The sequence below is a fragment of the Rhineura floridana genome, chromosome 4, assembly GCF_030035675.1.
Source record: "Rhineura floridana isolate rRhiFlo1 chromosome 4, rRhiFlo1.hap2, whole genome shotgun sequence".
Lineage (NCBI taxonomy): Eukaryota > Metazoa > Chordata > Lepidosauria > Squamata > Rhineuridae > Rhineura > Rhineura floridana.
The window spans coordinates 211,379,879-211,393,303 of record NC_084483.1 but is presented as its reverse complement, the minus strand read 5'-3'; the positions used below and the strand labels follow the sequence as shown (position 1 = coordinate 211,393,303).

The following is a 13,425-nucleotide window of genomic DNA, read 5'->3' as shown; positions in this document are numbered from 1 at the left end:
TTTTGTTCTCTACTCCGCTTTTGTGCAACTAAAGGACACACTTTTATATGCCCTTAGTAGGGAGTAAGCCCTACAAAACTCAGTGGGGCTCGCTTCGGAGTAAACATGTACAGGATCGCACTGCGAGTTTAATTTTTTTCTCCCGTTGATGCTACGCCGGAGAAGGGCGGCCAATTTCTGGGCCACGGAATTGCCCGGAAAACGTGAGTCAGACAGTAGCGATGTCGCTGCAGCTGCAATTTGTTTCTGGGTGGAGGCACCCAAAGCTCCGCTAAAATCTTTGATTCCTCCAAGAATGCTCTCACTTGTGCCTGAGAGACAGTCATCATGTACACCCGCAAGTTCCCCAAACAGACAGTGATGGGCCGCTCTACCATCTTATCTCTGTGCTCTCCGCTTACAGAGGCAAAAGGGGCCCGGACGAGTGGGCGTGTCTCTGCCCGTCTGTCTGCGGCAGGACGGGCCCATGCGAGGATACTGGCGAGCCCCTCCCCCTCGACTCTTAAAGGGGCAGCGGGAGCTCCGCCTCCTTTTTGTCTCTGCTCCCAGTCCCGGAGGTATGTTCCGCAGTGGCGTCATTGCACCCTGTTCCGGCCACACCCCCTCGCTTCCGGATTCCGCACCATGCGTGGATCGAAGAGTCCATAAAGATGGTAGAGTGGTCACTCTTTTGTTGTTTATGCCTTTAAGTTGATTACGACTTATGTCGACCCTATGAATCACCGACATCCAATAGCATCTGTCGTGCTGCATTTTGGATACTCTGTTCATAGGGTTTTCGTGGTAAGAGGTATTCAGAGGTGGTTTACCATTGCCTTCCTCTGAGTTTGGATGCATCTTAGTCTGGTGTTTCAGCTTTGACCATTCCGCCTTGGGTGCCCCTCCTAGGAGTCTAGCCTCTTGGTCTAGACTCCTGACGGCATTGCTCTCAGCTTCTTCAACACTCTCAGACCCCCTCACCACGTTAAGGTGTGCATCATGGAGGGGGTGCGGATCTGCCAATGGGATGCCCTGACTTAGACTGCTGTTTGTTTCCTGTTCCTTCTGTGGTGGACTCCTCCTCCACTTCTGTGGTGCGGCGTGGGGGTGGGAAGTGGTGTCACACGCAGCTGCGACTGGGCACCGGCCTGGTGGGATGGTCACCACTGCCCCAAGAAGGAGCCTTCCAACTCTGGGGCTATTCTGTGCGGGAAATGGGATTGCTCCGGTTTTATTTTTAATTTGAAATGTTCTTTTTTATTTAAAAATGCTTTGCCAGCGCCATTAAAAGACTGTCACTTGGTGAAGTGACTAAGAGACAGGGAAGCAGATTTTGCATGTGCACAAATCCCCCCATGGGACACACACCAAAACCGAACACAGCGTGCTTTGCTCCTTGCTTACTCCTTCTGTCGGTGGCAGTTTCTCCATAGGAGTCAGTAGTTCTTCGCTACCATACAGCAACAATTTGTTCAAGAATCTGCCTTACTTCACTAACAGGACAATCCAGTGGCTCTTGCACGGATGTAGATCCCAACTCAGTGACGCTTACACCAGTGCAAGGGCCATTAGATTGCCCTGAAAGTTATCTATCTATTCCTGCTGCCTCATCAAACTTGTCCTGCTGCCAGAATGGGTACCTCTCAAACACTGCGCTCCTCCTGGTCTCACCAAGACTGCCTGATAGCACCATTCAGCTGGTGGCTCAAAACTCCTCCTTTTTACCCTACATTCAATGGGGCCTGCAGTGCTGACTCCCCGTACTAACTGTGGTGAGTTCACAGAAGAACAAACAGGACAACTCCTGACACAAGGAAGCACATACCCCGCTCCATTCTTGACTAAAAATATTCCTGTATGTTGTCAGACTCGGACCTTGGCTTGTGCTTGTCCTAGCCAGCAAGGGACTCCAAAAGCTGCCTCCAGCAACTGCAGTTACGATGCTCCTCTGACCTTGAAGATCGTCTTCTTCCTCGGCCCTTCAGCAGAACTCTGTCCTGGTTCTGCTATGTTCGTACAGCAGTGATTCACAGTTAGGTCTCTCTGCTCAGAAAGATACCACAGGACAGGCCCCAGCTCTTTCTTCACGGCCTGCAGGTTTCTCCTCCTTCCTTCTCAAACCCTTCTTCTTTCTCAGTTTATAGCAGCTGCAGCAGCAGCACAAGCTCAGAGACGCTGCCCGACTGACCGCAGCTAGGCCCAACAGGCTGGACTAGGGAGGGCAAGGCAGCACACAAGGCCTCCAGACAAGCGCAAGGACAGCGAGATACAAGTCTGCACCCTGAACCTATTCCGATATTGCCAGATCTATGCAAATCTCAGACTTGTTCTTGTTATGTCCCTTCAAGTCGACTACGACTTATGGTAACTCTATGAATCAGCGACCTCCAATAGCATCTCTCAAGAACCACCCTATTCAGATCTTGTAAGTACAGGTCTGTGGCTTCCTTTATGGAATCAATCTGTCTCTTGTTTGGCCTTCCTCTTTTTCTACTCCCTTCGGTTTTTCCCAGCATTATTGTCTTTTCTAGTGAATCATGTCTTCTCATGATGTGTCCAAAGTATGATAACCTCAGATTCATTATTTTAGCTTCTAGTGATAGTTCTGGTTTAATTTGTTCTGACACCCAATTATTTGTCTTTTTCGCAGTCCATGGTACGTGCAAAGCTCTCCTCCGACACCACATTTCAAATGATTTTTCTCTTATCGGCTTTTTTCACTGTCCAACTTTCACATCCATACATAGAAATCAGGAATACCATGGTCTGAATGATCCTGATTTTAGTGTTCAGTGATACATCTTTGCATTTGAGGACCTTTTCTAGTTCTCTCATAGCTGCCCTCCCCAGTCCTAGCCTTCTTCTGATTCTTGATTATTGTCTCTATTTGGGTTAATGACTGTGTAGATCTACTGAAATTACGCTGATATGCCAATTGCCTTTAAAATACCTTTGAATCAGAGAAATATACTGATACTTGTGACCTCACGACTTTTTAAAAGAATTCCACAACGAAACAGCAATCAACTCTGCCCAAATTGCTCTTGCAGCCAACGCAACTCAGTGGAGTCCAAGCAGAGCGAGAGTCAGACTGGCAGTTGTGTTCAGTGAGCTCAGCTGCAATCAGCAGGATGGCCTGCTGAGTTCCCTCTGCCAGAGAATTTTGTATTGCCTGCAGAATCACGAGAGGGTTTCGAGACCATCTAGCTGAGACTTTGTCCAGGCCTATGATTGGTCTGATTTGGGCAGTTTGTTTTACATATGGAAACTGAGTGCATTCTCCCCTCATACAATTTGCACATGTATTGTCCTTGTTCTAAGTGCTTAATACATACACCTAATGCGTCTAGTTTCCTCCCCATTTTTCCAGCTGTGCATTATCACTTTTCCAACTGCATAATTTTTTCCAACTGCACAATTTGTGTCCAATTGCATGCTTTAAAAAACCCTCCTAAGAGGGTCCAACTAGATCTAGGGAATGGGGGACTCAATTAAAGTCGCTTCTCGGCCATGAAACTCACTGTTGTTGTGTGTATTAATTATGTTGTTGGCAAGATCCTTGGTAGTTGCAGATGTTAATGAACTTTAAAGTTATATTCTTGTGGTATGGGGATTAATGACAGGGCAACACAAATTGATTTTGTGAGTCCTTATGGTCACTAAGAGACTTAAATTTTGAGCCTGGAAGGATAAATTCTCACTGCCAATTATTATGCAATGGTCTGAAGACCTTCACACCCTTGCTATATTTGAATCTGCTTTTTATAAAGGCTAACTTCACCTAGATACCTATTTGAACATTTGGATGGCTTATATTGCTCTGTATGTGTAAACTAAGATGGATGTACTGTTGATATTAGCTGAGAGTTTTTTTTGCGATTTCCTTCCTTTCCCCCCTTTAATAAATTTCCATAAAAATCAATTAAAAAAAGAAACTGAGTTATTTTTTTCTATTTCCTTCCTTCCCCCCCTGTAATAAATTTCCATAAAAATCTATTTAAAAAAAATGAAACTCACTGAAGGACCATGGATCAGTCTCTCCTCCTCAGCCTAACCTAACAGGGTTGCTGTGAGGATAACAGGCCTTTTAACATGAATTTGGTTTCTTCCAACCAAGGAGATTTTTGTTGATTCTTCTATCGTTTTTTGATTATTTTTATTGGTTTTTAATAAATCACTGCTTTCGTTTGTTATAAGCCGCTCTGATGTACGTTTATGAAAGTGTGGCTTGTTAATACTTTAAATAAATATATACATACAGAAACAGACAAACGGGCAGAGAGGAGAAAGACGCTGGCCAACTTGGACGAAAAAGAGAACTGATCACGGTAGTGAAGAATATAGGCAGGTCGGGGCTGGCTGACGAGGAGGACAATCCAGCTGCCTGAGGAAACAGCAGAAGGCAGCTGGGGACCCCCCCCCTCCGCCCGCTCCCCCAGCGGCTACAACGCTCCAGGGGTTCGCCCCTTGCTTTTTATGGGCAGGAGCCAGTGCTGGCTGCTGGGTCTTTGGGGGTCTTTCCTAAAGCGCATCTAGCAGGTCCTGCTCCTCCTGCGGGGACGGCCTTGTTTGAATTGACGGGACGGAAGTTGCTCTGGCAGCCTCTTTGGCCGAGGAGGGGGACACAAAGGCTGTGTACAAACACGCACACCCTGCCCCCCCGACGAGCCCCCCTTCCTCTCCCCCGCCCCCATTGCCTGTGACGTAAGAAGCAGAGAGGCGACCGAACAAGCAGGTTGGGGGGAGGGGGCCCTGCCTGAGGAGGTTCCCGGCCAGGTCGAGCCCTGATCCTCCCCCCGGGGCGGTATCTTGAGGGCACAGAGGCCGGACGAGTCCAAAGTGAAGCCGGAAGCTGACGACTAACGATGCCTCTACAGCGGTACTAACTCTACGGGCTCTCTTTGTGCTCGCGGGGAGGGGCTGCTGCTCCCGTCATGCAGCGCGGGCGGGATCGGAACCGGAAGTGCTCGCTTCTCAGGCCGCCCGCTCCGCAGATGGGCGGGAGCCAGTGCCGGGCGGGGGAGGAGGAGGAGCGGTGGCGGGAGGAGCGGTGGCGGCGGCGGCTGCTGCCGGGCGTCGCGTCGCAAGAGGCGGTGGCGGCCCAGGCCGAGCAGCGCTGAGCGACCCGGTGCGGGGGAGGCGCCCAGGGCTGGAGCCGCCCGCCGCCCCTCCCCCCCCCGCTGCCGCCGCCGGGCAAGATGCCCCGCCGGAAGCAGCGCCACCCGCAGCCCGTCAAAGGTCAGCGCCGGGCCGGCCTCCGGGTCTGGCGGGCCTGACCGCGCGGGTCTTGCTTTCGTTCGGGCGGTCCCGAGTCACGCCGGTCTCGCTCGGCCCGGGGGAGGGGGCGGCAGGGCCCCCGCAAGCTTCCCGTAATTTGGCCTTTACCGCAATGAGGACTAGAACGTTTCAAATGGAAGGGGGGAGGGCGCCTTTCTGCTTTGGGGCAGGGAAAGGGGCGGGGGGTCGCCCTCGGGGCTCTCCGGGAGAAGGCCCTGCTTCTGACGAGGTCGCCCCCTTCCCCTCCCCTTCTACTCCATTCCCTTTCCTCTGTTGCAGTGGACGCTGCTGTTGCTCCGGCCGAGCCGCCGGGCGAGGAGGGCTTGGCGCCGCCGGGCGGCTTCCTCCTGGCGCACGAGCTGGAGGAGGAGGAGGAAGAGGAGGAGGAGGAGGAAGAGAGCAGCGTCCCAATCCTCGCCTTCGAGAAGGACTCGGAAGGTGGGTCTGCGGGGGAGGGGCTGGCTCCTCTCTCGCCTAAGCTGCAGGGGGTCAGACCGGGAGGAGGGTCCGGCCTGCGAAACCACTCAGATCAGTATCTTCCCCGCCCATGACTCCTGTGGGTGGTTCAAGACAGAACTGATTTTTGCGGGGGGGGGGCGGCGGCAGGGGTAGTGCTGGGTTGGGGGAGGGAGCGGTTTCCAGCGGGCAGGAGGACCCGGTGGAGCTTCCGAGGGAGACAGACTGCTTTTTGGGTGTCTGGAGCTGAGCCCCCCAGGTGGTAACCCTGTTGTACCAGCAGGAAGTGAGAGGCCAAGGTGAGGATGCCCATCTGACGCTCCCTCCTTGTGTGCTGCAGACTCTCTCGGGGGGACCCCTGGACTGTCAGCCTACGTGCTGAGCGAAGAGGAGGAGGAGGAGGAGGCATTCCCGCCTCTGTGCCAGCCCCGGGATGATGGCGGCGAGAGCAAGGGGCCGGGCCAGGCTTGCCAGCACTGTGGCCTGCCTGCTCCTGGCTCTGCTGTCTGCTGCCCCCCAGAGGAGGGGGAGGAGGAAGGCTCCACCAAGGGGCGTGTGGTCTTCTCCTGCCAGCTCTGCCCCTTTGCCTCACACTACTCCAGCCATCTGAAACGCCACATGAAGACCCACAACGGCGAGAAGCCTTACCGCTGCCCCCATTGCCCCTACGCCTCTGCCCAGCTGGTCAACCTGACACGCCACCTGCGCACCCACACCGGCGAGAAGCCTTATCGCTGCCCACGGTGCCCCTTTGCATGCAGCAGCCTTGGCAACCTCAAGAGGCACCAGCGGGTCCACGGCCAGGAGCGCCCGCTGCCCTGCAGCTCCTGCACCTGCCGCTGTGCCCACGGCAGCCCCCTCCAGCATCAGAGCCCAGGGGCCCAGGGGGAGTCGGAGGCAGAGCTGGAGGGACCACCCATTGCAGAGCAGGAGACAGGTATGTGGGGAGGAGCATGGGAGAAGACAGTTGCCAGCCTTGGCTAGATGGGGGAGGCAATTAGAGACACACACAGCTTGCGGCCATCTCCTCCTCGGAATGAATGTATAGCCTAAGCTGTAGGGAGGCAATGGAGCAGAGCACTGTGGGATCCAAACTTGGATTCAGGAGAGAAAAGAGGCCCTCATTTTTCTCTACTTTCTACTTCCTCCAGACGTAGCACGTGTGGGTAGAGCTTGGTGCTGTGTGCACGAGTGCAGGAAGTAGCTTATGTGGCCCTGCTCACTGCAGTTTCTTCTCTACAGAACCGCCGCTGCTGCCACCAGGCTCCCCGTTCCTTAGGCCTGACGACTCTGCCACTGTTCTGCCGGAACTGCTCTTCCCATTCACTTGCCGTGCGTGCGGACTGGTACTTGAGGCTGATGAAGGCCTGGGGGAGCCCGTTTGTGGGCGCTGCAGCCTGGCAGTGCTAGGGGCTGAGCCAGCCTCCCCCAAAGGCTTCTCATGCCAGCTGTGCCCCTTTGTCACGACCTACCCCAACCACCTCGCCCGCCACATGAAGACACACAGCGGGGAGAAGCCCTTTGCCTGCGCCCTCTGCCCCTACGCCTCCGCTCACCTGGACAACCTTAAGCGGCATCAGCGGGTGCACACTGGCGAGAAACCATACAAGTGCCCACTCTGCCCTTACGCCTGCGGCAATCTCGCCAACCTCAAGCGCCACGGCCGCATCCACTCGGGGGACAAGCCTTTCCGCTGCCGCCTCTGCCCGTACTCCTGCAACCAGAGCATGAACCTCAAGCGGCACATGCTCCGGCACACAGGGGAAAAGCCCTTCCAGTGCCGCATCTGCCCCTACACCACCGGCCACTGGGACAACTACAAGCGGCATCAGAAGGTGCATGGCCAAGGCCTACTGCCAGAGGAGGGGGGCCCCAGCCCAGACAGCAGCCTGCCTTGATGGGCAGCAGGAGCATCCCCACAAGGACAGCCTTTGCACCCAGACTGCTGGGACTGGAGTAGAAAGGGCAGGCCTCTCCTTCTTAGCAAGCAGCCCCAGGGGTGGGGTGGGAGGAGTGACTGGATGTACCTGGGGGGGGGGAGCTTGTACTGGCAGCAGGGGATGCAGCCCGCTTTGGGGAAGGGCTTCTTGACCGAAGTGCATCTCTGCTGTGCCCTGCCAAACGCTTCCAAGTGCAGGGGGAGCGTAGGCACGCTCTGCTGCTGAGGAAAGACTTGACCGTATCTGTGGGACGCAGAAGCCCACAAAGGGGCAGTTCTTAGTGCTTTCCTGTCCTGTTTGTGCCTCTTTCTCCCCCCTTCCTTTAACTGTGGTTGCTGCTTGAGTCTGTGTAATTTATATCGTGTATTCATGCATTAAACTGTTTTCTTATCTTGCTTTATTTTGGCTGGGGGTAGCAGCAAAACCAGAAGACTCTGCTACTGTGTAATCTCTGGGATGACCTCCCTTTCCCTCACACAGAACCGGGGCGGGGGTGGGAGTTCTCAGTGCTGCTAATCTGGCTGCGCTGGGCCTCCTGGCTGGCCTCATCCAATGCCATGCACAGCCCTGCCAACCCTCCATCTAGGGTAGAAAAGCCTGTTTCATGTGGGGCTCCAAGCAGTCCCCATTCCTCAGTGGGCCAGAACTTGTAAATAGGGGCTTACAGGAGGACTCATTCCCAATCATGATCTATTTAATCATTGCCACAAACATCTGTTAATGTTCATCTGTAAACAGCAGGAAGATAAACAAGGAGATTACAAGCCTAGCAGTTATGCTGAAGTCTATGGTGAGCAGCGCCAGAGCCATGTCTGCCCTAGTTTGGTGCATATGGAGCTGAAGCCACCAGCCGGCGATGCCACCTCCACCCAGAGGGAGACTAGTTGGGGACATGGCGCCAGCTGGAGTTGAGGCACATCAAGGTCAACCCGGGAACCGGCCAGACGTGTCAGGGCAGGGCACCTAAAGGTCTTCATCACCAATGCCCTCAAAGGCATAGTTGCCATGGAAATCGTTAGCCCCAATGTTGGTGGCTGAGCTGGAATGGCTGACGGCCCGCAGGCTGACTGAACTGAGCTTGCTCTGGGGGGGGGGGCAGGGAGAGAGAAAGAGAAAGGTGATAATGAGCACAGCAGACTGCCTGGATACACCCCCCCCCATCACAGGAGCAACATGAGCTGGCACTCACTGCAACCTTTGTAATGGAGTCCCTGTTGCCATCGGGCGAATCCTGCAGGGACAAGCAAACGCATCAGAGGAATGAAAGCCACTCAAGGCAGCTGGGGGGGGGGGGAGAGCACAAAGCCTTTTTACCAGAAGAGGTGGAGACTTCACTGCTTGCTGGCTATCTGAGCGCTGCAGGGCTCCATTGGCTCTACGGCGAAACATCTAGGAGGAGGCGGGGGAGAGACACTAAAGCAGCTTGCAAGGCCAAGGGCTTCTCATCGTGCCCCTTTGTCACGGGTGACCCCATTCCCTGCTCCACAAGGGAGGCAGGATTGCCCACTCACCTCTGCTGGGGGCTGAGTGTCTTACCTTACGGATGCTGCCTCCAGACTTCTTCACCATCAGCTCATCCACCATGGACTGCAAGCAGATGCTCAGCATTATAGCCTATGGGGGGAGGGGAGGAGAGAAACAGGCCCCACAGCATTACTTGTGTGTGTGTGTGATGCTAGCCCCATAAGCCACAACCAGAGTATTGGTTTTGCACACCTAGAACAAGAAGTCCTGATCTGCCACCAGAGTTATGACCGTTAGTCAAACCAGAATAAAATTCTCTTTGTAATTGGAGATATTCAAAGTGCATTATTTGCAAGGAGAGTCTGCGTTCCTGCTGGGACAACTTCTCAAGTCTGGGAAAGGGGGGGCTGTACAGAGTGTGAGAGGAGGCACCAGAGCAGATGCTGCTGCCCCCTTAAGACACTTTCAAAGCACGAGTGGAGGCCAACTCGGGGCCAAGCAAAACAATCCCTGTTGGGCCGGGCAGCCTACCTGGGGGCTAGTGATGGTGACCCACTGCAAGCGGTCCTTGCTCATCAAATACTCAAAGGCTAGTTCTAACTTCACCTCTGATTTGCCAGCAGCTGGGCCTGATGTCCCATTGTGGACGGGGACCTGAAAAGAAGCAGGGGGGAGGCTGAAATTCCCTGCTTTGGGCGGGGAGGGAGGCAGAGAGGGCCACTGACCCAGAGGCAGGAGCTACCTCCAAAGGGAGCCAGATAGGCCCAGATCTGACCCAGCGTAAGACGGTGTTACGCATCACTCACCGAGGACGTCACCCGCCAGCAGCGCATGCGTGTCACTTTGAAACTCCCCTCCTTGATTTGGTCATTTGGCAGCTTGACCTGGAAGTTCAGCTCACTATTCCCCGCCCCAACAATGACGTGACAGCCCTTCTCGGGGAAGTCCGTAACACAGGGATCAAATTTGAGATAGCCATAATACTTGAGAGTTTGTGCCAACCGGATGAACTGCAGCAAGGGAGAAACAGAGGGTCAGTTGGCCCTAAGAGACCAGCAAAGGCAACGCGCCGCTGGCAAAGTGCTTGACACGCTCAGAGGACCGACCTCCTTCTTCGAGACCTTCTCCTGCAGCGACTTCAGCTGACGGTGCTGCTCCTTGCTGGCAAGAATCCAGCCGCGCTCAATGTCTGCAACTGTCTGTGAGGGGGCAGAAGCGGAGGAGGAAGAGGGTGAGCTGGGGGAGGGGGGGCTCTTTGTCCGCCTGCCTGCCCATTTCCCTCCCTGCCGCCCAGGCAAGACCCCGGTGCTCACCTGGGCATACAGCAGGTTTAAGCCCACCCGCTGCTCCATAACATCATCATCGTAGGCACAATCCCAGTAGCTGTGGGGAGAGGGGAGAAGGGGGCTGTTAGAGGGGTTGCACTGGCTGTTGGTCCGGGTGGGGCTTGTGGCAGTTTCTCCAACCCTGCGGCTGACTCACCTCTTGCGCAGGAGGATCTGATACTCAGGGTTGCGGAGGCTGGTGACCGACACGTAGGGCAGCTCAAACTCCTGCAGCTTCCGGATGACTGGAAATGAAGTCAGCTGAGAAACGGCCATACAGCTTGCCTTCCTCCCCCCCCCCAGCATCCCCCTCCCCTCCCACTCTAGAAAGCACCATGTGTCACATCAAGGTCAGCCAAGCAGAAGACACTCACAGGAAAAGGCTCCGTCCTTGGCTTCTCGCACCAGGAAGAGGTGGAAGTAGCCGATCAAGTCCTCTGGCAGGTCCAGTTTGGAAGCCACAGCCTGTGAGAAATGCGGGAAAAGGGGGAGGAGGAGGGCAGGGGGAGGATCACCAAAAGCTGCTTGCCCCCTCCCTCCCTCCCTGAGTATCTTGGGCAAGGTTGCCCTAGATGCAGACACCCTGAAAGTGCAACCTCAGAACATCGTCTCCCTGGCCTGGGAAAACATCTGTCCCACACAGTAATCTCAGAAAGGCTGATAACGTATTAAAGAAACAAAATCCTCTCTCCCCTCCCGGCCAATGCAAGCTCCTTCGTGGACACAAGCCACGAGCATGGGCTGATCAGCCCCCCTCTTCTCCTCCCCCCCACGAAAGGGCTCACCTCCAGAACATCCTCCGTCTGGTCTGAGGTGAGAAGGTTGACTTTCACCTTCTGCCCGTTGGACAACAGCACTTCCAGCTGCACCTCCTCAGTGGGGATTTGCTGGGTCTCCTGGGGGGAGGGGGACAGAGAGAGGGCAGCCATCACAGCCTTCCCGCCTGGCACACACCCCTCCCCTCCCCTCCCCTGCCGTCTCTTACCTGCTGGGCTTTGCGCAGAAAGCTGTTGAAGATCTCACTGCCTCCAAGTAAAGGATCCTGGCGCACTGCGAATAGACAAACAAGGCCACCATCAGTCCAAAGAACCTCCTTGCCTTCCCCAGCGGAGGCCTTGAGCCCAGACCCTCGACCCACCTGCCTGCATGTACTTCTCCAGCTGTTCCCGCCGCTGCTCCACCTCCACTGGGGTGAGAGTGAAGATCTTCTTTGGAGGGAAGGCAGGAACCACGTTGGCACCATATTCCTTCCTTAGCTGAAAAAAAGAGATCAAGTGTTTCTAGTCCTCAGCAAGGGAAGCAGAATAGCCTGTTTGGTCATTCAGCAAAACCCTGGCAAGTGGCGGGCTACGCCCACCAAGCCTGGCTTCAGAACAGCAGCTCAAGGCAAGGTGGTGGTGGGCTACAGGATCGTACCCCACAGAGCCCAAAATAGTCAGGAAAGGCACCAAGCCACCCTGGATGGGCTAGCGCTCTCTCTCTCACTCACACACAAACCTGTTCGTGCAGGCCCAGCAGCTGACTGTATCGCACCTGACAGTGCAGGACACCGTTCACATGGATGTTGTAGGCCTGCCAGGGCGAGAGGAGGCCGGTCAGGGCCCTGGCAGCTACTTGAGCAGGGGAAGGGGGAGCTGGGGTGGGAGCTGGTGCAGAGGGTGGGAGCCCAGCCAGCTGCTCACACCCGAGTCAGCCGCATGAGGGGACAGGAGTGTCCCTGGAAGGAATCCAATCAGCCAGCCCCATGGCCAGGACGCTTCAAGAATCAAGCAAATCCAATCCTTCCTAGGCAGGCCAGGAAACAGCGAACCCTCTCCTGGACCCACGTCAGGCCGCCGCTTTCCACGTCTCTGGGAAGGGAAGTGCTGCCCAGGCTGGGAGGAGGCTGGAGCTGCCCCAGGAGCCAAAAGGCCGGAGCCAACCCCCCCCCCGCCCCAACAGAAATCTGCACCTACGAAACGAAAAGGTCGCTCCAGGCCGAAGGGGCCGCAGTGAAGACTGCAGTAGCCGCACCTCCAGGTGGAGGAACCGGCTGGATTCGCCCTCCCCACTTCCTTCCTGCAGCACTTGGCGCCTCGGAGGAAGGAGAACACCGGCCAGGGGCGGCTGCGCCCGGGAAAGAGACGCCCCTCCCCCCTAATCCTCGCCCTCTCCTTCCTCCGGTGCTACGACCCGGTTTAGGGAGGCTCGTTCGCGGAGGGAGGCGAACAGCCAGGAAGCCACGCCAGGCCCCTCTTCCGCTCCCCACCGGAGGAACCAGCCGCCCCGCCGGCCTTGGAGCAGGAGGCACTTTCGGCCGCGCCGCACTCCCTCCTCGGAAGGGGAAACGGAGAGCGCTCAGGCAGCGGGCCAGCGCAGGAGGAGCGGGTCCCGAAGGCGCCCCCGCCGTCAAGCTCCTCTGCGGGACCCGCTCCTTCTTCTGTCTCCTCCTGGGGCCAAGTGGGCGCCCGCGGCGGCGGCGGGTCCAGGAACAGGAGCGAGACCCCCACCCCCTACACCCACCACGTAGGCCGCCGTGGCGCCGTCCCCGGCGCGGGTCTCGGTCTCCGGGATGGAGAAGTGCATGGCCGCCGCTCCGCCTCGCCGCCCGCCTCCAGCCCCGCTCGGCGCCCGCCGCTACCTCCGACCCAGGCAGGCACCGGGCCCAGCCGCCGCCGCCATCTTGCGGAAGGAGAGGAAGGCCCGCGGGGGAGGGGCCGACGGGGGGAGGGGCCGCGTCCGCCGCTGCCGCGGGATGGACCAACCCAGGAAGGGGAGGGGAAAGCGCACGGAGGCCTCCTGGAGCCGGCAGGAAAGACCCGGTTCCTATCCCCGCCCGGTGGAAGGCGGTGTGACGCGTCCCTAGTAGGCGGTGGCAGGTGGCGGGGGAAGAAGCGCAGTCAGCCCGAGCACGGCGGGATCCCGGCCAGGGAACTCCACCTGCCCTTCCCGGCACTGGGAGGGCGCGAAAGTCAAGCCGTGGGCACTTTGTGGAGAAAGGAGAC

At 56.5% G+C, this 13,425-nt stretch overlaps 2 protein-coding genes across 4 annotated transcripts; one reads left to right on the top strand and one right to left on the bottom strand.

Moving 5' to 3' along the window:
* Positions 1-5,081: 5,081 nt before the first annotated feature.
* On the top strand, positions 5,082-8,047 carry ZNF513 (zinc finger protein 513). 2 transcript variants are annotated; one of them, XM_061625990.1, is made up of 4 exons: positions 5,082-5,217; positions 5,536-5,694; positions 6,053-6,649; positions 6,955-8,047. In XM_061625990.1, exons 1-4 carry the CDS (start codon positions 5,178-5,180, stop codon positions 7,608-7,610), a joined length of 1,452 nt encoding a protein of 483 aa, XP_061481974.1. In that variant the 5' UTR covers positions 5,082-5,177; the 3' UTR covers positions 7,611-8,047. The 2 variants fall into 2 exon arrangements, with proteins under 2 accessions (XP_061481974.1, XP_061481975.1); XM_061625991.1 differs by lacking the exon at positions 5,082-5,217 and adding an exon at positions 5,228-5,348.
* Positions 8,048-8,325: 278 nt separating this feature from the next.
* Positions 8,326-13,174, bottom strand: SNX17 (sorting nexin 17). 2 transcript variants are annotated; one of them, XM_061625993.1, is made up of 15 exons: positions 12,944-13,174; positions 11,939-12,013; positions 11,580-11,697; positions 11,427-11,491; positions 11,227-11,337; positions 10,816-10,906; positions 10,599-10,686; positions 10,430-10,499; positions 10,223-10,315; positions 9,923-10,126; positions 9,648-9,770; positions 9,189-9,266; positions 8,967-9,041; positions 8,848-8,883; positions 8,326-8,735 (listed from the first exon to the last, which is right to left on the bottom strand). In XM_061625993.1, exons 1-15 carry the CDS (start codon positions 13,004-13,006, stop codon positions 8,616-8,618), a joined length of 1,410 nt encoding a protein of 469 aa, XP_061481977.1. In that variant the 5' UTR covers positions 13,007-13,174; the 3' UTR covers positions 8,326-8,615. The 2 variants fall into 2 exon arrangements, with proteins under 2 accessions (XP_061481977.1, XP_061481976.1); XM_061625992.1 differs by having other exon boundaries at positions 8,842-8,883; positions 12,944-13,171.
* Between the last annotated feature and the right edge of the window lie 251 nt (positions 13,175-13,425).

What these genes read in the sequence shown, in the direction of transcription:
- ZNF513 (XM_061625990.1), top strand. Translation starts at nt 5,178, where the DNA reads ATGCCCCGCCGGAAGCAGCGCCACCCGCAGCCCGTCAAAG. An exon ending in CCACCCGCAGCCCGTCAAAG is followed by an intron (nt 5,218 to 5,535) that starts GTCAGCGCCGGG and finishes CCTCTGTTGCAG; the next exon opens with TGGACGCTGCTGTTGCTCCG. An exon ending in CTTCGAGAAGGACTCGGAAG is followed by an intron (nt 5,695 to 6,052) that starts GTGGGTCTGCGG and finishes TGTGTGCTGCAG; the next exon opens with ACTCTCTCGGGGGGACCCCT.
- SNX17 (XM_061625992.1), bottom strand. Translation starts at nt 13,006, where the DNA reads ATGCACTTCTCCATCCCGGAGACCGAGACCCGCGCCGGGGACGGCGCC. An exon ending in TAAACCTGCTGTATGCCCAG is followed by an intron (nt 10,316 to 10,429) that starts GTGAGCACCGGG and finishes GCCCCCTCACAG; the next exon opens with ACAGTTGCAGACATTGAGCG. An exon ending in TGAAGTCTCCACCTCTTCTG is followed by an intron (nt 8,884 to 8,966) that starts GTAAAAAGGCTT and finishes TTGTCCCTGCAG; the next exon opens with GATTCGCCCGATGGCAACAG.